Source organism: Poecilia latipinna, unplaced genomic scaffold (genome assembly GCF_001443285.1).
Source record: "Poecilia latipinna isolate Pla-1442-1.1 unplaced genomic scaffold, P_latipinna-1.0 Scaffold317, whole genome shotgun sequence".
Classification (NCBI taxonomy): Eukaryota; Metazoa; Chordata; class Actinopteri; order Cyprinodontiformes; family Poeciliidae; genus Poecilia; species Poecilia latipinna.
The window spans coordinates 349,054-371,739 of record NW_015112933.1 but is presented as its reverse complement, the minus strand read 5'-3'; the positions used below and the strand labels follow the sequence as shown (position 1 = coordinate 371,739).

Below are 22,686 nucleotides of genomic sequence, written 5' to 3'. Positions count from 1 at the left end.
ACAGTGACAGAAATTATTACTAAAAAAAAAATAATCAGCTCAACTGAGGGGCCCCTTGGTGGCCCTGGGGCTCTAAGTGGCTACTTAGTTTGCTTATGCCTTGGGCTGGCCCCGCTTCTAAATGTTTCAACTTTTAAAATCGAAATAATCTGGGTAAATACAAAAAAAAGTTTTCAAATTAAATTTTTTGTAAGCCATTCTGGTTTTGTTTTTACTTGAGCCATTGTTGCCATTTAAGCCAGGCACTTTATTTTCAGACAAAACATAAAAGTGCATGTCAACAGATATTCAGCATTTCTCATTTATATTTAGATCTCTGATATTTTAGATATTTGAGAAACAGAATGCCATCAGCTAGTTAAAAGTAGTACGTAAAAAGCACAAATACTGGTGTTGTTGGTTCCTGCAACTCTGAAAACTAATAACAAATCCAGCAGAACATGTTCATTTTAAAGAAACTTTTATAAAGTTTAAACATTTCTGAACATAAACCTTTTGAACAGGTCGGGACATATACAATTCTTAATATGAAACTGTAAATATCTCTCATTGTGCACACTCTTAAAGTGATTCGGAAAATAAACACTGCCATCGTCCACTGCTGGACCTTCTAACATCTCTTTATGTCACTTGAGGCACTTTTTGAAGAAACAGATAAAAGCACAACATTAAAAGACGACAGCGCCCCCTGGAGGCAGTCTTTTTTGGAACACAGTGGCTTTCTTGGAGCAGAGCCCAGCTTACACACTTAAACCGATCAGTTAAGCTTTATTATTAATACAGACATGCGGGCAGCATGAGACAGCTACGCATGCAGGTTTAAATATAGTCGCACGCTGCAGATGGTCGGCCCAGAATGAGTTCTGAACTCCTCAATGTTCGCAGATTATGGATGGTGTCCATTCAGCTACGTTGCTGAGACGGATGTTGAAGGAAAGGATTGTTTTCAGGGAACATTCCTGCGTTGGAAACGATTTCTGGTCTGCAGATAAACATCACATGCTCGTAGTCTTTCCTCTGACAATGAAAGCTTCGGGCTGATTTAGCTCTGATGGTTTCTGGTCTTAAAACCTTCTAATGCAACTTGGTACTTAAATGCTTCTCTGAGGACTGAAAAAGGAAAACTTAGAAAATCATTTCAAAATAATTTCTTCTATAAAATGCACGAACGAATGCAAAAAACCGAAGGCCGCTTTGATCTGTTCCTGAAATGCTTCTGGACACAAGTAGGATATGGACATGTAAACTGTGAAAGGTGCAGTCCCACTTTAACCCAGAGACAGGCGCGATTCATGTTTTCCTGGTAAACGAGGCGAAAAAACGAGCACAAACTCCATCGTGGCGGCGGAGGTTGTTTGTCTGAGCGTTGAGTGGAGCGTCCTCGAGGCCTGCGGTTCTGCAGAGCGCGATGGCACCGGGATGTCAGAGCAGGACGAATGGGTTAACAGAGTCAGTGACAGCAGCAGTGGCCGACTAGCTGGGAGTAGAAGGGCTCTGGTCATGTGAGGTTTCCTCTCCTGAACGGTGAAACAGAATCATAAAGCGGCGGTCCGACTCACAGACATCACCTCTGTTTACTAACACGCGTCTCTCACCAGGAGGTCCGTCTCCGCTTTCGCTGCGTCGCTCGTCTTTATCGTCTGGAATTTCCACTTGGCCCAAATCCTGCGCATCCGCCACACTGGACTCCTTAAAAATCAGACAAATATTTACATGAACACAGCCAAAGCGACACCGGAGCTTCTAGAGGATTCTGTTTACCCGTGACTCTGAGAAACGGTCTTCGTCCGAGTTCCTAAAGCCTTCTGGAGCCTCCATGAGGAACTCCAGGCCGTCCGCTTCCTCTTCATCACTGATGAGACAAAAAAAAAAAAAACAACTCACGTAACCAGAGCAAGATGAAAACGTTTTTACACCTTTACACATTTGTTCATGATTTGCTTTCTGTCAGATCAAAATCTTAAAATTAAAAACATCATATCATATTTAGGGAAAATCAAAACTCCATGTCAGGAGTGTCATTTGGGCCAAAATTACCAGCTCAAAAGTACTTGTAGCCAAATAAATATCACTTTTAAAAACTAAAATCAGCAAAAATGTTGCATTTTTTTTTACCTACTCAGCAATAAACTAAGAATGACATATTTTAAATAAGTAATCAAATTTTCTTGTAGAAAAGGATCCAAAACTTCAAATGGTTTTAGATGTTTATGTTTGATATGCTGCATATATCAAACATAACTTAAAAGAAATTTGCCTTTGCAGTTTGGCGCCTTCAGATTGGGCCTCTGTCTCTTTAAGAAGCTCCTGCCTTCAACATGTCTGTAATGTTTTAATTATCCATGGTGTCCACAAACCCTTAAAAAGTCTTACATTTATAATAAAAAGTGTAAGTTGGTCTTAAATACATTAATCACAGGTCTTAAATATTGTTGTCGCAGGACTATTCAATCTAGTCTTTAAGTTTGAGTCATTGGTATGCTAATATATTGTTGCTAACAAGCTAGCTTCTTTTGTATCCATCGTGGGTAAATGGAAATAAATCACTAATTGGCTGGACGATGTTTGTTTTTGCCACTTCTGTTGTCAACGCTATAGGAGCCAGCAGGGGCCCCAATCGTGTCCTGTGGTTTTTTCAGTGTTTCATTCAAGCTTACGATGGAGTTTCAGGGCAATACTAAGAAAAAAAGTCATAAAATTACCAGAATAACTTTGGAAAATTATGACTTTATTCATGAATTACTATGATCTTTTTCTTGTATTATTTTGATTTTATTCTTGTCATTTTATTTATTGTTTTATTTTATTAGCGTGGCCCTAATGCTTGTACAATCTCTTAAATATGACTTTTCAATCACTATCTACAATAACTCTGAATAATTTGAATTGATATGAGTTACAACATTTCATTTTCCTTTAGGATCAATAAAGTATTTCTGAATTTTAATATTTTTTATAAACATGCAGAGCAGAAGGAATCAGAGGAACTATTTCACCCTGCTGGTACCGACCTTCCTTTGGAGAACATCTCCACATTCTTCTCGTCGTCTTCTTCTTCTTCTTCTGTTTTCTTGTCTTGCGTTTCATTTTGGTCCTCTTCCTGTTTCCCATCCTGCTCTTCTTGGTCTTCGTCGTCCTGCTGTTGCTCCTCTTCCTCTTCTTCCACATCTGAGAAGTCGAGAAAGTCGAAGCTTTCGAGGGCGGTCTCGACTTCCTGAGTGAAGCTGGCAGACGTAGGAAAAGGCGCCTGAGGAGAAACAGACGCAGCAGGTTAGCGCCCGGCGTCGCAGACACACCTGCCGAAGTTTAGCCCTCAGCTCACCGTCGGAGCGTCCGGCGTCAGCTCGCTCTCCTGCGTCTCCTGCAGCTTTCCTGCAGCTTCAGCTTCAGTCTGTTCAGCTGTGGGCTCCTCGAGCGTCTCCATCTGCGTGGAGAACTCATTGGGGCAGCAGCCGCTCAGCTCGGCTGAGGCCTCAGAGATCAGGTCCTCCGACTGAACAGATGCCCTGTCGGCGGCACCGCAGTCCGAGCAGGAGGTCCGCAGGTGGCCGTTCGGCACCGCTTCAGGCTGAGGGAAAACGTCCACGCCTTCCGTCTCGACCTCCTCCTGGTTGGACGAGAGCGACGGCGTGGAGACGCTGGACTTGTGCGGCACGGCGGACAGCTGAGTGGTGGGAGCAGCTTGCAGCAGGTTGGAGGCCGTCAGCCTCTGAGTGTGATGAGCCAGAGCCGGGCTGGACGAGTCGTCTGATGATTCAGAGGAGTTGGACCAAACCGTGCCGTTCTCCATTTCTCCCTGACGCTTCAGCAGAGACTGGTGAAGAAGAAATGATCCCTGTCACTTCAACATGTAGGTTAGTAAATATAATACAGAGCTAAATTTAATAAATAACATTAATAATACAAACTATGAGTCAGACATACTGAAAGCGTTAAACTGAATATGTCTACAGTAGCTGGGTTTTATATAGATGTGGAAAACTAGAAGCACATCTTAGGTCCAGATTTAAAGATGATTTGAACAGATAATGGAAGATTTATGGCCTATACTAAACGTGTTCATCATATTTTTTGCACAAAATCATTCTTGGATGATATTTTAGTCTGATCAGTTCTGCCTCCATTCAGAATGAAATGTTTTAGGGCCTTCTGTCACTTTAAATCCAAATAATCGGCGTCTGGCCCACACCCTAACTCAATGCTTACTCTCACATGTGAAAATGGATGCAAACAGATGCACAACTGTACAACCACACATCTTTAAAAAGCAGAAGTGGAGCCTCCTGCACAACCAACGAGAAAACAGTGAGTGACTTCTGGATGGTAAGTCAACAACAAAACACTTGTATTTTCCAGCAGCCATTGTACAGTTCAAACAGGTGTAAAAACAGCTGACCAAACATGGGGTTACCAGGGAACGGGCCGGGCTTGGGTGGGTTGATGGGTAATGGCGCAGTGCCTGTCAAATATGACCTAATTTGAAACGGCTCATTTTCCAGACACCAGAAAATAGCTGTTTTCTGGGAATAAGTTGATAGGTGTTTTGTTTTTTTTTAGAACCAGTAGAATTTCCCAGGTGAAAGTAGAAACACATGCAAAATGTGAATTTTGTGTAGCAGGCCCCATTTAAACAGCAGAAATTAACCTAAACTGGAGCGAAACCATTAATCACAGATAATCTGGGACGTTCCTTCTTCACATCCTTCAAGATCTGAACCAGACTCCAGAAAACAAAGAACTGTACTAGAAAATACTGCATTAAAAGTTTACAAGAATCTCCAATTCCATAAAAACAAAAGTATAATTCAAATCTTTTTGGACAGTGCTGAGCATTATCTACACATTTGGTGAGTGAATTTACCTCAAGAGAAGGAAAAAAGTAATTTTTTAAAGAGAGAAAACTAATTTCTAGATGTCCTCTGTGCAAACATGCAGCATAAAAAGGGCTTTATGTTGTGAACAAAAACCCAGAGAAAATCTGGATCTGGTTTGCTGAGTGAAGCACTTTAAGTTGTGAATAGAAGCCAATAAATCATAAACTACAAAACAGAGAGGAATGTTTTGACTTCAGCCGATTAGCCGACGACGCTGGATGGTTGGTACTAAACTTCACTGAAACCAACATGAACAGAGGAGCAGATATTAAAACTCAAACAAATTAAAAGCTCATCTTGCTTTTAAAGATGTCGTGGGAAAGTCAGCTGATTCATTTAGCTTTCCTTTTGTTTCACTGGGAAATAATTAACCAACTAAATGATCTCCTTTGTTTTTATGAAGCTGTAGGTAAACATGGGATTGTATGAGATTCTAACAGAAAAAAACCCACCTAAATTTATAATAACCATGATCCTAATACATTGTCATGAAAAACAGAAAAGTATTCATTTATCGACACTTTTAATCTTAATCTTCACTGTATTTTATTAGGATTTTATGAGGCTGACCAACGCAGGTGATAAATGGTTTTCTGTTTTTTACAAATATACTCTGAAAAGTGCGGCATGCATTTGTATTCAGGCTCTCCATTCTGAAGCCACTCAGTTAAATCTTTCACAAATCACCAAATAAAGTTAATAAAGTACAACTGTGTGTCCTGTGAGAGTCTATGAGGTTTTGTTAAAGAACATTAGTGAATAAATAATATCATAAAGCCCAAGACTAAAGCAGATAGGTCTGGGTTAAAGTAGTGCAATAGTTTATAGAAAGTTTAGTTCATAAAACAATATCCACAGCTTTGAACATCTTGCTCAGTATTGTTTAAACCATCATCTGGAAATAATTAGCTTAGTGATGACTTTATATGCTTTCCTGAAGAGGTTAGTAAAGGTCCATGATCTATACTTAACATGTTCGTTTCATTGTTTTACATAAAATCCGAATAAGCCTACAAAACTCAACATTTACACTCACACAAGAAAATAACTGCAAACAGATGTGCAATTATACAACCGTCTCTTAATATTACACAAATATATTCTCTGAATGCCAAGTCAACAACAAAACATTCGTCTTTTCCAGCAGCACAAAGCAGTAAAACCAACTGAGCAAACGTGTTGGAACCCAGCTTGGGTTGCTAGGCAACGGGCTGGGCTCAGAGGTTGCTAGGAAACAGACTGGGCTCAGGAGTTGCCAGGTAACGGCACAGTGCCTGTGGAATGTGACTTAATCTGGAGGTTTTTGAAACAGCTCTTTTTACAGACACAAAAAAATTAACTTACTACCAACAAACAGATGCGTTTGCCCTATATAATGTAACACACTTTTTTTTTACAACTTTATCTAATTTAATTTACTTTTTTTCATGTATTAATTTCCTTCCATTTAACAGTGTTGTTCTACTTTATGTTGGTATATCACATAAAATCCCAATAAATACACTGTAGTTTGTGGGTTTAACATAATTTTTTTAATTAAAAGATTATGAATGTTGTTATAAAAGGTATTGTACTTTTTTTGTCATTATGTTGATGTTACCTGCTTAGTTAGTTGGCCTATCTGCTCAGGTAGACGGCCTGAATTTGTCACTGTCAATATTTTTAACATCAAAATTGGACCTTTTCTTAGAGCTGGGTGACATGTCCTAAAAATTAAATCTGAGTTTTTTTTTTTGTTTTTTTTTTACAACAGAGCCAATTTTAATTTTTTTTTTTTCAATTACAAATGACAAGAGCTATTATTCAAAAGGTGGCTTTTATTTCAGTCATCCCTTCTGTGAGTATCAGGGTCAGGTTACAAGATTTTTTGTTAAATAATCAAAATATTGCCTTCATTTTTACCAGACAAACATCTTAAAATTACGAGATAAATTTGGTTTTATTGAGAGAAAAGCTAAATGAGGATCTGACATGACCAGCTCAGTTCATGTGGTTCTTTCTTTCAGCTGTTTGCATCATTGTTTCAAAGTCCTGCTCCTGATAATAACTAGATGATTTAGTAAAACATCAAGTATTTGTATTAAGTATAATCCATAAAAAAATACCAAAGTATATTTACCATATGCTCAACATTCCTCATTTAATTTATTTTTCATGTTCGAGTTCTCATAAAATTGCTACTTTCTTCATCTTCAAAAACCAAAAATTTGATTGTTAAAATCAATTTATCATCCAGCATCAAGTCCAAACAAAAATGCAAAAGTGTGTCTTTTTAAAACCTCGACACTGATAACCAGCCCACGTCTCGTTGTCACTGGTTTAAACATAAATTAAACATTAGCAGGAACTGATTGGAAATCAACAACGATCAATTTTCTTTTTAAAGAAACTACAAACTACGCTAAAGCTACGGCCCAACACACCGGCTGCGATGAGACAAAGTGGAACTTCGCTCGGCTGAATTCCCACCGGAGCGACGCCGCCATGCCTGGAAAAGCCTCCGCCAGCGAGCGGCTGTGGCGCGGCCCGCAATGAGGCACGCTCTTCGTCAGGGTGAGGAAGAGGAGCAGGGACACATTGGAGCACTACTCAACCACTATCAATCAGCTACAGCTGCGCTCAAACATGCTGCTGCCGCCACACAACAAGCCCCCGCTGCTGCCATTCACTCCCCTCGCGCCGTGGGCCCCACAGCCACTCGCTGGGCCACACAAGCCGCTGTGAAACTCGCCACACACTCCAGAGCTACGGCTACACACACAACAACTGGGGAGCAGCTGAAACACAGAGCAAGCCGGTGAAATGACAGATGAATCATACACACAAAAATGCTAAATTAACCAAACCACTTGAACGTTTCCCTCCTTTTGTCGTGTAAGAAAAACAACGTAACTTATTGGGATTTCATGTGACAGTTTAGCACAAAGTAGAGCATCGTTGTTTATTTAAAATGTTACAGCTCTAAGCAGAGTTGAGTAATGACTAATTACATTTACTTGAGTAACATTTTGGGGAAAAAATGACTTTTAGGAGTAATTTTACTACAATATACTTTTTATTTTTCCTTGAGTAATTTTTTTAGGAAGTATTTCTGTTCTTACTGGAGTGAAATTTCCAGATTTTCAACCCACCGAATGAAAAACAAACATGTTTTTTTACCAAAAACAGTTTTTGTTAAAGTTTCAGTTACTGAAGGAAACTGATTTGAAATTTTTTTTTCTTTTTCCTTATTTTGTTACTTTTATGAATTATTGTCATTTTGGTCCTTAAAATACCAAAATTTCCACTTGACTTTATATTTTGGTCCATCTGATGATGTAATTTTTAAACATTAAAAGATTGATAATTTGATCAGTTACTTTTTGCCAAATACTATTTTAGATTTCCTTGAGTAATTTCTTGGATGGCTACATTTTTCCTTTACTCAACTAAAAATATGTTGAAGTAGAGCTACTCTCACTAGAGTACAATCGGTTCGTTCTCTGCCCACCTCTGCCTGCAAGTCGGGCCGGACTTTAAATTATTTCATACCGCATATCTGATCATTTTCATTTTCCTTACTTTCTTTTCTAAAGAAGAAATTACAAATGAAAGAAAATAAATATGTTCAAAAAGTGGCTTTTACCATCTCTCCTGAAAGTTGTACACCATTTTGTTATTGTTAAATTACATGAATGTAGGCATAATATTAACAGAATCAAAATGCAAAAATGAAAGCAAAACGTCGTTCAAATGAGGAAAAAAGCTCAGGCTGTGTTATTCATTCAAAACATATTCAGTTGTTAGTTTAATCACTCCGACCTCCAGTTACTGTTTGATGTGTTAAAAGATGAAGTATTTCCTCATCTGTAAGGCCGATATCCAAGTATAACTTCACAAGATGCAACGGCTTCCTCATTTTAATGCTTTGCTGTTTTTCATGTAGGAATTTTAATAAAGTCACTATTTAATTCTCCTAATATTATGACTTTATTCTTGTATTTTTTTGATTGCTGTGTGGCTATTTTAATAATTGAAATAAAAATTATCTGTAGGAAAAGATGCTTAGTACTGTTAGCATCAACATGTGAAAAACGATAACAGTGTTATCGTTATCGATAACGTTATCGTAACGTTATAATCATAATGTGTTGATTATGTTTTATCATTTATCCAATTAATAATTTCATAGCAAAGGGGGCTCAGCAGGAGATTTTTCTGTGGAATTAGTAAATATTTACAGAAAAATTCAAAATGTATGTATTTTCTTGTAGTTTTTGCTTAATTACTGATCATATGATTTTAGCATCAATCTCTATGCTCCCTTCATCAGTAGTCCGATTAATAATCGTTTCAGCCCTAGACGTAACGCAGCTATAAGTTTTCTCCCTGACCTGCTTGTTGTCTTCTTCATGGTCCGTTTTGTTCACTAATGTTTCCAGACTTTCACAGAACGGCTGTAGATGTACTGAGATTAAAATGAATCAGAATAAAAGGAGATATTGAAATTCCTCCTGACTTTTTATTGACTTGTTTCCTTCCACCTTACAGTTTTGTGCTTTTTCTTGTTTCGCCACATAAAATCCCAATAAAATGTTAAAGTTAATGGTTGTAATGTGACAAAAAGCTTACAAGTTCAAAAGGTGTGAATACTTTTCTGAGCCAGAGTAAATAAAGACGGCTGTTTAATTAAAATCAGTTTTAACTGGACTCACGTAAAAGACCTGCTCCCGCATGGACGGCGTGTCCGGAGGGCTCTGATTGGACAGCAGTCGCTTGGAGACCGTGCTGGACGAGGACGTCTGGTCGTCCCTGTCAAACGGACTGAACAAACACAAACAACGCAGGGAGTCAGATTTTATGATAAAAGCAGCTGCAGCAAAGAGAGAAAAGCGCTGAGGGAGAATAATTTATGACCTCCAGGTGACCTCTAGGTTGAGTTTCACCGTGCCGAGGTCGTTGATGTCCACGGCGAGTGTCTGCGGCAGCGGGCAGAACAGATCCAGCATCTCGCAGGACACGCTGCCCACCACCACATGGTTGGCCAGGCTCTTCAGCTCCGTCACCTTGACAACAGAAACGAGCAAACACGAGGCGCAGCCGCTCAGAAACCGTTCAACACGAGATAATTATCGAAGGCGAGCAGCAAACAGAGCATGGAGGACATTTTCCTGCAGACACTCTGAACGCAGTAAAATTAAAACACTTTACGCATTTTAAAGGTCTTCAAACTTTTCCAGAATTACCTTTAAATAAACAAATAAAAAAAGAGTGTAAATTCACTAATATAGGGCATCATCTATTACTGTTGTTCATAATCTTTTGTGATAGTTTTCTACATTCTGCAGCAGGGAGAAAATCAAGTAAAACTTTGTATTGAAATTTCTCAGTCACAATAATTTAGCAAAAAAAGAAAAAAAAAACAATTTCAATAATGTTTAAGGTATAAAATATAAGCCGATCTTAATTTCACAGATCAATAAATCACTGAGTCATTAGGAATAATAAATATTCAATATTCATCATTTAAGGTAAATGACCTAAACAAGACAGAATAAAAATGTCTTTTTCAGGTGAATGAAAATATCTGGTTTCATCTGTAAATAAATCCAAAATTATACTTTTAATCAAATGTTACGATGTTTGAATATTAAGCACTTTCCAAACCTTGGAAGCAGTTGAAATTTACACATTTTCAAGGACACAAAATCAACAGATCCCCATTTTATTTTTTTTATTATAATTTTTACTGCAATTTTCTTCTCAAAACTGGCCAAAAACATTGTGTTTAAGTGACCGCTGCCTCAGCTAGGCGAGTGATAAAACGTCAGATTTAACATTATAAATTAGCGCAAATATCGTAAAAATTACTCAGAATATTTCCAAATTTATCACCACAAAATCTGTGATTTTTATTGCAAAAAATGAGAAAGCAATCAGAAAATCCTGGATGGACTGATCAGTGTGAAAACATTATCAATATCATTTAATTTTAAGAAACACTTATTGAATGCTGAACCAACCAGCTATTTATTGATATTTTACCAGTTAAATGGAACAAAACATTAAGAAAATTCAGATTTTTGATACGGCCCAAAATGAAAATGAGTTTGACCCCTTTAAATTTTAAAGCTTTATATGAATGATTAACTCTCAATAGTTCAATCATTTCATGGAAATCAATGGGAAGAAGTCTCTGTTATCCTTCAAAGTTCTGTGAATTACTTCCAGTGTCAGTTTATTTTGTTTATTTCAGGATGCCCAACCTCTAAACCGGCCAGATGTGCTGCAATGAGCCGTTCATTACAATGTCAATAGCAGAGATTTATTCCCTTTATTCCAGTTTGATGGTTCTGGGTTCTTCCTGCACGTTCTTTCTGCTGATCAACTTCCCTTTTCCCACGCTGTCAACACATCCCAACAGCATCTCCTCCGCCCTGCTGCTAACTGGAATCCATAGCACTATAAACCACTCTGATATCATCACTAATGAGCCAAAACAAAACAGAAAACATTTCACGGCTTACAGCCAACCAGCAGGATTTTACAAAATTAATTTTAAAAATCTGCTAAAACATCAAACAAAACTACTTTTTTTGACACTCAGAAGCGAAATCTAGTCAGATACGATTATATATATAACATATCCATGAGAAAACGCAAACAAGCACCTTCAGTTCTGGCTTCACACATCAGTGACATGAAAAAATGCAGCTGCTCATGTCTGGACAGGAGCTCAGAGATATGATCATAACATGAGCTGGCTTTGCTCCAAGGACTTCCTGTTTGTTGCAGGACCAGTTTAAAGGTTGCATTTGTTGGCTTATAAGGTTTTGAAATAATACAAGACCTTACTAGAGTAAAGATTGAAGTTGCAACATCAGATAATTAAAAATGTTTCATCAGCCCTGTGCAGCGGCTCCTCATAAAAAGGGAGACGTTTGTGTTTGATGTCAGAACTGCTTAGAACCGCGGCGTCAAACTCATTTTTGTTTTGGGTCAAATCAAGATCATGAAGGCTCTTAAAGGGCCGGTTGTGCCAGAATGTATTGATTAAAACCTGTTCACAAAGATATCAGTGAATTCTGAAAAGTAAATAATAATACTGAACATTTTTTCAGGCCCTCCAGGATTTAAGTTTTGTGATTTTATGCAATAAAAATCAAAGTGTTTGTGGTACTAATTTGGAAATATTTGTGCTTATTTATGAAGGTAAATGCAACATTTTATTACTTGTTGTAAAGATCGTGACATTAATTAAGGCTAAGGCTAAGTTTAGTACAAGTAAAGTTTTTGACAATTTTTGAGGAAAATCTGCAATAAACTCCCAATTATATAGTAGTGCAAAAAAAGTGCTGGGATTTGTTGATTTTGCGTGAATTTCCACGATAATTCACAAGAAACTGGAGGGATTGATTGATATAATTTGGCAGTAAACAGATAAAAACTGCATTGATTTGATTGATAAAATATTATTTAAGCACATTTAGTGTTTAGTCTAGAACTTTTTCCAGTCATTTTCGACTTCTCTATAAAAGAAAAATCCTGTAAATAGTTTAATTACCTTGATGGACAGCAGCTCTGTGACCAGAGGCTGGAAAGTGAACTCCTCGCTGTCCCATATCTGCTTGTTGCTGACCTCCACGCGACCTCGCAGCCTCCAGCGCTGCCGGCCGTACCGCATCAGGACCTACCAGCCCCAGAATAAACCACAACATGACGCCACTGCGAGCAGAAACCAACGGTTTGACTGTGGCCGCCCTTTCGCGGCTGCGCCTTACCTCGTATTGGTCGCCAGCACACAGCCGTGCGAACCCAGCCAGGCCTGAGACGTCAACAAAGAAATGAGAACTGGGCCGCGAGAAGGAAGTCGCAAAGTAAGTGTGAAGAGTGACTCACCCTTCATCTTCACATGAAATTCTCCCATCTGGCTTTCTAATTCGTTCTCCAGGGAGCACATGTGCTACACAGGCAAGGAAAAAAAAAAAAAAAAAAAAAAAAAAAAGGTTCCCCCTCAAACAACCAAAAATAAAATAAAAATTCATTCATTCTTCTAACTTTCTCTGCTTTTACTGAACTGAACAATTCGGTGTAAGCCACAATTCAATAAGACATTAGGACAAAACTGCAACTTTTACATTAAAATCTACTTGCAAAAATGTGAGAAGCAACACAAAGTGATCATCTTGTCCAGGTTTTCTGGTCTCCATCTGTTGTCATGGTAACTAGGACCACATGTCCTCATTCACTTGGTGCACAGAGATCTGCTTTTAACTGCTGCATTAAAATTTGGCTAAATAAAGCCATCGTTTTCAAATGAACACCGACTTACATCCTGTTTTTATCACCGAGATCAGAAGAAAATTTCTGTTTTCTTCAATAAATAAAACAAAAAAAGCAAACTTGATGACTTATTTACAAAGAAAAGAATTCAAAAACCATTTGAAATTTTAGATCCACAATCCCGTGCCTACAAAAATAAATCTGATTACTTGTTTAAAATAGTTTATGCTTTGGTTTATTGTTGAGTAGATAAAAGTGCAACATTTTTTGGTGCTATTAGTTTTTAAAAATGATATTATTTTGGCTAGTGCTGTTGTAAAAGAATATTTCAGTAATCGAGTACTCTAGAATATATTTACGATTCTCTGTCTCTTCCTCTCTCTTTCGCTCCCTCTCCAACCATTACACCACAAAACGCCGCACAATTCAACAGTTTTGGCCTGCAATGGTTTTTGCAGTGACTATTTTGGCCCACATAACAAAATGTTTGGACGCCCCTGACCTGGACTAAACTTGTAAATTAATCAGCAAGGCAGACGTTCATTAGCTAAAGACGAGCAGACTCCAGGTCAGCCACTTGCCTCTGTGTATTCCCTGTAGCCTTTATTGGCTTCGCTCAGGCTCTCTCGGGCCTCCTTGCTGCCTGTGGCCGAGTTGAAGGCCGCCACCATCTTACTCGCTCCATCACGCAGTCGCCGCTGTATACAGTAAGCCTCATACAGTTCCTCCACCTGGGAACATCACAAACAAACAAAGGATCAGCATCAATAGATTTTTGTCATAGTAGATCAGAAAGCACAGATTTATTGTATAAAGTGAATTCTTTATTTTAAATCAACAAAACACATTCAAGCTTTAAATTAGAAGTGTTTAATGATAACTTCAAACCACCTCTTTAAGTCATTGCTCTTTAGCTGTTAAATGCTTCTTTAGACACCCAGGATTATTCAATTTAATTCAAAAATACTTCACATGTTGTAACTCATTAATTTAGATTCTTCAAAGAGTTATTACAGATGGTGATGGCTGTTGATGGGAAGAATAACATGCAAAAGAAAGGCTTTAAAAAAAAGCTAAACAAATGCTATTCCAAACAACCCCTCGTGTCATATAACTGAAATAAAAATATATAACAGTATAATATGCACAAAATCTGAAAAGAATTAAAATATCTATTCATGTTGGAAAAAAAAAGAAAAACAAATAAAATGAAAAATATTCCAAAAAAGCCATAAAACACAGTTCCTCGAACAGAGAGAATATTTTAATCTCTATCTGTTCTGCTCTGTTTGGTACCAAGATGAGCTTCAGAACTTGTTGGTCTTTAGTTGCTTTAAACTGTTTAATTATAGTTTGGATGTAGATGAGTAATTATTATTTGAAGGAATCCTATAAGAGCAACACATCTATTTTACTTAAGTAGCATGTTCTCTCCTCTTTCCTGTTTTGAAGTGTGGCGAAGAGGAAAGAAACAAACTTTTGCTTTCAATCATCATATTTGTACTCCAGGAACACAGCAAGTCTTAGAAACCAAAAATTAAATCAATTTAAAACGTAAAGTCTAAATTACAAAAAACACACTTGGGTGTCAATAACTGAGGCGCGGGATGCAAGCATGCAGCCAGCTGGTGATGAAAATGAAAAGTCCAGAGAGTTACCATTAACTATGTCACCCAGTAAAACTAAAAAATATGAGCTGAAAGCCAATAAAATTCTCCATAGAACCGAGAGCAAAATGAACAGCTTGTTATTATATGACCTGGTGATTTGCTGTTATTATTACGGCCATAAAAATACTGCTTCTGTGTATGTGGTGGAAATTATCAGTTACATGATACACAGGGCAAGACATCCAACCATGAGAAAACAAGCAACCAGACTTTCAGTTCTGGAGTTTAATAAATCAAAAATGTAGCTGCTTCTGTTTTAACACGACCTAGAAAGCATAAACATATAACAGGTGAGCTGATGTCGCTCCAATGGTTTCCAATTGGTGACAGAATGAAGTTTTTAATATTGGTTTCTAAAGCTTTACTATGAACAATCTGTGGCTGAAAATCCACAAGTTGAAAAGTCAGATTAGCAGATGAGTCTGCTGGCTGGTGACAAAAATGGAAAATCAAAATAGTGAACATTGAATACACCCACCATTAAAACTAAAACATGAGCTGCAAGATCACATGTTTCTCCACAGAACTGAGAACAAACTGCAAAGCTGGTTAATCAATCTGTATATCTTTGCAGGAATCATCTTTTATTTTCCTACAGAATTGCTTATTGTGTCCTTTTTCAACCCTTATGTCAGAAGATTGATCTACATACTAACCTTGCTGAGGTGGAACTCCAGGCGACGCATGAACCTCTCTATGGCTTTCACTTGCTATAACATAAGAAATATACATCAGCCAATTCAGTCATATAGAGAATAGACAGTTAAACAAAGGTTTTCAGGGCTGGCATTAAAATAAATCCAGCATATGAGGCTTGTTCTACACAGAAAAGACCTATAAAAACTTAATATCTCATTTAAAGCGTGTCCTGTCAAAACATAAATGGTCAGGCAGAAACGAGTCCAATGACATGTGAAACACTAAGGTAAAAAAAATATATATAAACAAAGATGCTTACATTTAGCTGTCTAAGCATTTACATAGTTTAAATTTTGATTTGTAGTATTTTTGAGACAAATTCAGCTGATTTTGGAGCCGATTACACGAATAAAACGCTGAATATTTAAATGTTGTTTTACCCCAGCACAGTAAAACATACATTATATTGCCAAAAGTATTTGTACACGTCCAAATCCATTGAATTCAGATGGATATACATGTAGTTTGGTTCAGATGATGCATAGACTCATACATAAAAATAAATCAGAATGAAACTCACCTTATCCAACTCATACAGAGACCCCTGCCAAGAGATCAATAAAAACAATCAATTAGTTATCGATTGAGTTAACTTAAAGTAGACTGATCTATCAAGCGATTAACAATTATAACCTCAAGGGCCGCTCCATTATGCAGCTCCGCTGAGTGACCGCCATGAAAAATTAAACTTCAGAAGCTTATCGAGTGTTTATATTTCGAAACAGAACCGCCTAAAGTAAGTATTACAACCGAAAGCGGACTCTGTTTGGACAGTTGTCCTTTTCTGTTCAGGAATAGCCGCCATCTTTGTTTCTACATAAGGTGGCTCAGATTCAGGGTGACCGCCGGCGCCTTCTACTGGATGGCGGCCAAACTACAACACTAGAAGAAGGCGTAAGCGGAGACTTAGATAATATATTGGAACTGCTTTAAATCTAATAAACCACGTGTGTCAAACTGATGGCCCGCGGGCCAAAAGCAGTCTGCATACATTCTCATGAGGCCCCGAGATTTTAGAAGTAAAACCTTTAATATAACAGCTATGTGCTTAAATATTATTTTATCAATAAGAAGTTTTATCTGTATTCTTTCAAATTAGATCAAGGTGAAAATATGTTTAGTATTATTTAATTTCAAAAAGTACTCAAACACAGACACAGCTATTTATTCATACTTTAACAGTTAGTTAATGAGTTTTATTAATATATTCTGCCTCAACAGGTTCTTGATGTTGATACGGCCCAAAATAACAACAAAAATAATTTTCACTACCCTAAAACAAACCATTAATTGTTTGCATCCCTGCATTCAATATGAAGTTCTCCATGAATAATAGCTGAAGCCACTCTTGAAACTGGGGTGACTGGTTTGACTGGACAGGCTCTCACCAGGCGACTGTTCTTTTTGTTTTCTCTGATCTGCTGACCCAGACTGTCCAGCTCCAGCTGGTGGACCTGCAGGTATGACCTGACATGACAAAGGAAAACCATCTTTACCTCCCAATGTTATTCCACCAGGGAGTCACCCACACCCACTCATGCCTCCACTCACTGTAAGCCTTTGCGTAGAGCAGCGTAAACTTCATCCAGCCGCTCAGGTTGGGGGGTTTTAGTGGGTGGCAGTTTGGTGGAGCCTGTGAACATCCTGCTTCCTTACAAGGCACGTTTTCTTTTTTGGATCAAACTGTGCACAGTGGAGGAAGAGGAAGAGGGAGAATTATCTCCACTGATAAAGGTTTGGGATTTGTTCCAGCTGAAAGCACCAAGGCGACAGCGAACCGGGGCAGAAGGAACCCCACTCACCTGCTGAGCGGAGAAACACGATCACTGCATGCTTGGAGGGTTGAGTGTAGCTTTGTGGCTTTAACAAACCAAAGTACATGTCCTGCAATCACACGAGAAGGTCACATTAGCAAGGAAAACACATCTGTCTGTCTCTGACGTGGTTGTTTTGAGATTCTCTATGGATTCTGGTAATTACAGGGGTGAATGGGAGGAGGAAAATGGAGGACATGCACAGCGTTTCACTTCCTCAGTTTGTCCAGGCCGCTTTGTTGAGAGTCTTAGATGGCGAGTAGCATGTCAGCAGCAACCACAGAGGCCGCAGCTGACAGCAGCAGGGAGTACAGTCTGCTTATGCTTCTCTTCCCCTTCCTTCCTTTTCCCCTCCCTCTCCTCCACGTCCAGCACTGGAGTGCAGGAAGTTGACGCTGGCCAACGCTAGACAGGAAATTCTCCACTCAAGTTTGGCCTAAGAATAAGAAAACCATCCCTCCACTGAGCGCATGAGGCTAAAAAAAGAAAAAGAAAAAGGTCGAGGCTTCGACTCAGCGAGGAGCAGAAACTACAACAGGAGGAGTAATAATCTTCTCACAACAGAGATTTAGAGAGTTAAAGCAAAGCAAATCTGTGCAGCAGGAGCTTGGGTGGGACGGAAACCAAAGCATCTGCTCGGCATTGCTGGGGAAAGTCTTACTGCGACAGACGGAGAGAGGCGCTCCACCTGTTGCAGAGGGAACCAGAGCTGCAGCTATCTGTTATTTTATAATCAATTATTCTATTGATTAGTCTGACGATTAATTGGCACATTCTGCAGATTTTTTATTGAACCACTTCTTAAGCTTCTTTTCTGCAATATTAGAAATACCAATAAACAAACAATTCATTTTTTAAATAATAAAATAAACATTTTATTGTCTAAAATGCAATGATACAGCATTCTGCTAGTATTCGCTTTTCATTTGTAGAATCTTTCTGCTCGACTTAATTTCTTAAAACAGTGAAGAGATGATTTGCTCACTTTTTTTGATTAATTGATTATTAATTGGATAGCAAAAGGTGCTTAATAAGATTTTTTTTACTGAATTTGAACCAAGTGAAGCTGAAAATGTCACTTAAGGGGTTTGGAGTAGAACATAGTTATTTTATTTTTTTACCTGTGTATTTTTGTACAGTTTTGGCCAAATTGCTCTCCTTAATATGTTGTTCTTTCAGCAAATTGCCTGTTTTTGAGCCTGTAGTAAATGATTAAACGCTTACTAAATTAAATGGCGGTTATTTCAGATTTTTGATTCATCACGATTAATCACAATTAATCAGATTAATCGTTTCAGCCCTAAAGGAAATACTCAGATTATGGCTTTTATATGATCAAAGCAATATTGCTATATAATAAGATTAATCTTTTTCAGGACAACAGTGTGAATATGTCGACTGGAGGGATAGGTGGAGCTGATCAATTTTAGTTTCACAGATTAAACATGCCTATCAACGTCTGCTGTGATAATCTCACAGAAATAATCCCATTTAGCTCTTTAAATCCATGCATCTTAGACCCACATCATGTCCTCCTCAGCAGGCGGCTCTTATGTTAATAACTATGAGAGCTAATCGCTCAGTTTGCCCCCTGTTAGATGTGCTTTCATCCCTTTCTTCACAGAGAGGTCATTAGCTGGATTAATCCTCTCTGTACGGAGCTGCACACAAAGAGGACACTGTTCACAAACACCTCACAAGACTGGAGTACATTTTTTAAGAAAAAACAAAACAGAAAAGCTTTATTACAATCAGGGAATGTACAAGTTCAGACAGCTGTTTCAGCTGAGAAAAATCCCAGGAATTAATCCATACATTGGTGAGAGAACAACGTTCCGCATTCGCTGTTTAATCTGTAAATTATTTGTCTCAAATTAGGAGCCAAGCAAAGACTTGTAAAACAAAAACAGAAAGAACATCCAGTGCCTCACAAGAAGAACTCGGTTTTATTTTCCCACATTTTGTCGTGCAGTGCAGGGCTGGGCGATATGGACTGAAGGTTTTACCACAATACTTTGTGGTACTATTGTAATAAAAATGACAAAAAGACCTATTTATTATTTATCTTTTAGAAACTATATGGCTTCTATATGCATGAAAACAGCGGTCACAATCAATACTGCTCCTGAAAAACATAAAAATTATAATACTTAGAACACCAGTCACATAAAAAGGTGATGTGAATCACTAGACTTCACGCAATTAATCATATTTTCAAATTTATCAATACTCTCATTGAACTAATCTACTTTATTCTGGAGAATTAGCTTCTCTGATTTCATTTTCATGTTTTGCTTGTTTATAGTCACAGAAATTCAGCGTAGGAGTCTGCATGCGTGTAGGACAGGATTGTTTAATTTAGCTGTCTTTTAATAAAGCTCCAACCAAGGACAAAATCTGTGCACAAAACAACGGTTGCTTTGTTTCTCAAGCGTAACATTGTTCAACATGCTGATCTTGAATAATACATTTGAACTGAACAAAGTGGAAAAAACACTAAAATTAACATTCCTTACAATTTGGACAGTTCTGGAGGTTTTAAATATTATTAAACAAACTTTATTGTGACAACGATAAATTAGGATTCTTATCACGATAAATGATAAATGATGTAATAAATAATGCCCACTCCTACAAGGTCCACAAACTTTAATGTGTTTTATTGATATTTTATGAGACAGCTCGAAACAACGTAAAGCATTATTCTGAAGGAAACCTTACCACGAAGCCTCAATTAAATCTAGCTGTGGCCTTTGACTGGGCCGTTCTAATCCATCAGTATGTTTTGATCTAATCCATTCCAGTGTTTCTCTGATTGTTTCTGACCAGCTTCCCTGAAGAAAAGCCTCCCCACATCATGATGCTGCCACCGCCATTCTCACTGTGGGCATGTTGTGTGATTTTTGCTGCACATACCACTTTGAATATGGGCTGAAGAAAGTAGATTTCTCAGGTATCTGTACGTTCCTTTAAGTATTTGTCTTTCTGACGACTTTTTACTTTTCATATGGCTCATTACTTGATGAAAAGAGATAATGATGTTTAGTCAAATCACTTCACACGCAGAAAGTGTGTTATAATGTCGGTAATTATCCATTCAGTTGGATGCAACCAAAGCAACGCAGAAGAAGGAGAGCAAACCGTGGCATGAGAAAACAACATTAACATCACAAACAAAAGAGGAACACATTCAGAGACGCAAGACATTCCCTATCTGTGGCCATATTTTAAAAAATTCTGCCATGTGTTTGGCCCAAAACACGATTAATGACGAATGCGCTGTGTTTTGTGTAATCTAAATGATCCTGATTGAGATCTGGTTTGAAGAAAAACTCGACCGTATCAGTATGTTTAAAATCTTTACACCAACACAGTGCATTCTATGAACAAAAAAAAAGTATTTAGTATGATTAGAACTTTTTAAGTATTTTAGATTTGTCAAGTCATTTTGTATTCTCGAAGGTGAAAATTACTTTTAACTTTTTGTTTTTAAGTACATTTCAAAACCTGTACTCCTTTACTTTTACTTGAGTAAAACAGTCTGACATGTACTTTTGGTTTTACTACAGCATTTTTTCATACAAGTGTCTGTACTTCTAGAGAATCTGAGTACTTTTGACACCTCTTCTCCCTCCACATGAATCTCATCTTATCTCGTCTTATTGTAACTCTAACCAGACCTCTGAGATGTTCAAAGCCTTAAACGTCTCTCTAACTTTCTCCCTGACCCGTCTGCTGTGCTCTTGGCCGGCTGTTTGTTCGCTCATGTTCTCCAACAAGCCTTCAATAAATAGCTGGATCTATACTCATGCTGAACTAAACACAGGTGGACTCCATTTACTAATTAGGTGACTCATGAAGGAAATTACTGCACTGAATTTTATTTATCGGTATATTCTTTTCCATCTGGTCAATCACGTAAAATTAGTTCCAACTGCATTTTAATAAAGGGGTGCGCCGATTTACCGGTGCCGATTTACTTCATTTTGGGAGTCTGGTGATCGTTTGATACTTGCATGTGAATCCGATCTTATCTTCCTCAGCAAAGAGCTAAAAGTCCACCACTGTCCTCTTCTGTCTGAGAGGTTTGACTGATAGATTGACCCACCAAGTCATGTCTTCACATTTGCAGTTAATAATAGTCAACCCACTGCTATAATCTCAGTGATTTTCTTGCTATACATAGCAATATTTGAAATTTAAAAAAAATAATAATAATAGTATCGGCCAAAATCGGAATCGGCAGGTCAGGCTTTTTAAAAGATCGGTAATCGGCAATTAGTCAAAAAACAACAATCAGTGCGCCCCTAATTTTAACTGAAAACGTGTAAAATTAACCACAATCTGATTATGTTTTTTAATACAATTACTATTTTCCAGTGAGTATGATTTGTGATTTTGGGAGTCTTAAAGGGAACCGTGTCTGCTCCACAGCTGCATTCACCCATACTTTGGTTCTGCTTCAGGAGGAAGAGGAGGAGGAGGAGGTGAAAAGGAAGGGGAAGTGGTGTTACAATAAAATGCAGCCACCTCTTTTCCAGATTACTGGATTATCTTTACCCGGCGGCAGCAGTAGGCCACTCAGGCGGATAAACACACCGCAGAGATCTTTTCCCCGCACTAACAGAGAGGGATGGAGCTCAAAGTTATGAGGCTCCGTCTCTCCACATCCACACTTTGTATTCCGTTCATATCCCTCCCCACAGCCGACCAGAGGGGCTCATCACAGGCCACAAAAAGTCCCTTCCCGTCCTCACAAGGACCCCCATCAACTCCGAACGCATTTTAAACACCAAAACAGCCGAGAAAAAAAAAACAAACAAACAAAGCAGGAGAAGAGCCGAACAGAGCCTGCAGGGAGACTGTTGTTATTTGGAAAACATCACAGCGAGACAACTTCTTCACGCCCGACGGACGGACTCATGTCCAGAGAAAACACTCAGGGTTCTTCCAGTGACCTTGGTGATAAAATAAATGTTCAGCGTCCTACCTCTGCGTTAGTGTCCGACAGCCCGAAGGGTAGAGCCGGAGTCCCATTCTCAGCGAGATGCTGCTCTCACTTAGCAGAGGTTTACAGTTATTCTGGGCGCTGTCCTTCTCCCTGATTTCGCAGTTTTTTGTGTCCAAAGTCAAGCTAGCTGCGCACACCAAAGGCTACTTCCGGTGGCCCAATTTCAGCATAAAAGCTCAGCAAGTTACAGTTAGTTATCTTCTTAAAATAACTGCCAAAGTTTTTTTTGTTGTTGTTTTTTTTTTTCTTTGTTTTTTTTTTTTTTTTTTTTTTTTGGGGGGGGGGGGGGGGGGGGGAGGGCATTTGAAAAAAAAATTTTTTCTCTCTTTTTTTTTTTTTTGGAGAATTTATTTTTA

At 38.2% G+C, this 22,686-nt stretch overlaps 1 protein-coding gene across 2 annotated transcripts; it reads right to left on the bottom strand.

The window, feature by feature from the left end:
* Positions 1-290: 290 nt before the first annotated feature.
* On the bottom strand, positions 291-22,477 carry LOC106949009 (protein FAM65A-like). 2 transcript variants are annotated; one of them, XM_015034955.1, is made up of 17 exons: positions 22,310-22,477; positions 17,308-17,389; positions 17,057-17,188; positions 16,894-16,972; positions 16,026-16,049; positions 15,463-15,516; positions 13,718-13,867; positions 12,753-12,816; positions 12,635-12,678; positions 12,418-12,543; positions 9,771-9,919; positions 9,569-9,677; positions 3,323-3,814; positions 3,012-3,247; positions 1,762-1,852; positions 1,596-1,689; positions 291-1,517 (listed from the first exon to the last, which is right to left on the bottom strand). In XM_015034955.1, exons 3-17 carry the CDS (start codon positions 17,146-17,148, stop codon positions 1,474-1,476), a joined length of 1,848 nt encoding a protein of 615 aa, XP_014890441.1. In that variant the 5' UTR covers positions 17,149-17,188; positions 17,308-17,389; positions 22,310-22,477; the 3' UTR covers positions 291-1,473. The 2 variants fall into 2 exon arrangements, with proteins under 2 accessions (XP_014890441.1, XP_014890442.1); XM_015034956.1 differs by lacking the exons at positions 16,894-16,972; positions 17,057-17,188; positions 17,308-17,389; positions 22,310-22,477 and adding an exon at positions 16,139-16,552.
* Between the last annotated feature and the right edge of the window lie 209 nt (positions 22,478-22,686).

Excerpts from the sequence above, each read along its gene's own strand:
- LOC106949009 (XM_015034955.1), bottom strand. The coding sequence starts at position 17,148 with ATGTTCACAGGCTCCACCAAACTGCCACCCACTAAAACCCCCCAACCT. Across the intron at positions 13,868-15,462 it reads TGGAGTTCCACCTCAGCAAG|GTGGAGGAACTGTATGAGGC; the intron begins GTTAGTATGTAG and ends TGATGTTCCCAG. Across the intron at positions 12,679-12,752 it reads ATTTCATGTGAAGATGAAGG|GCCTGGCTGGGTTCGCACGG; the intron begins GTGAGTCACTCT and ends TTGACGTCTCAG.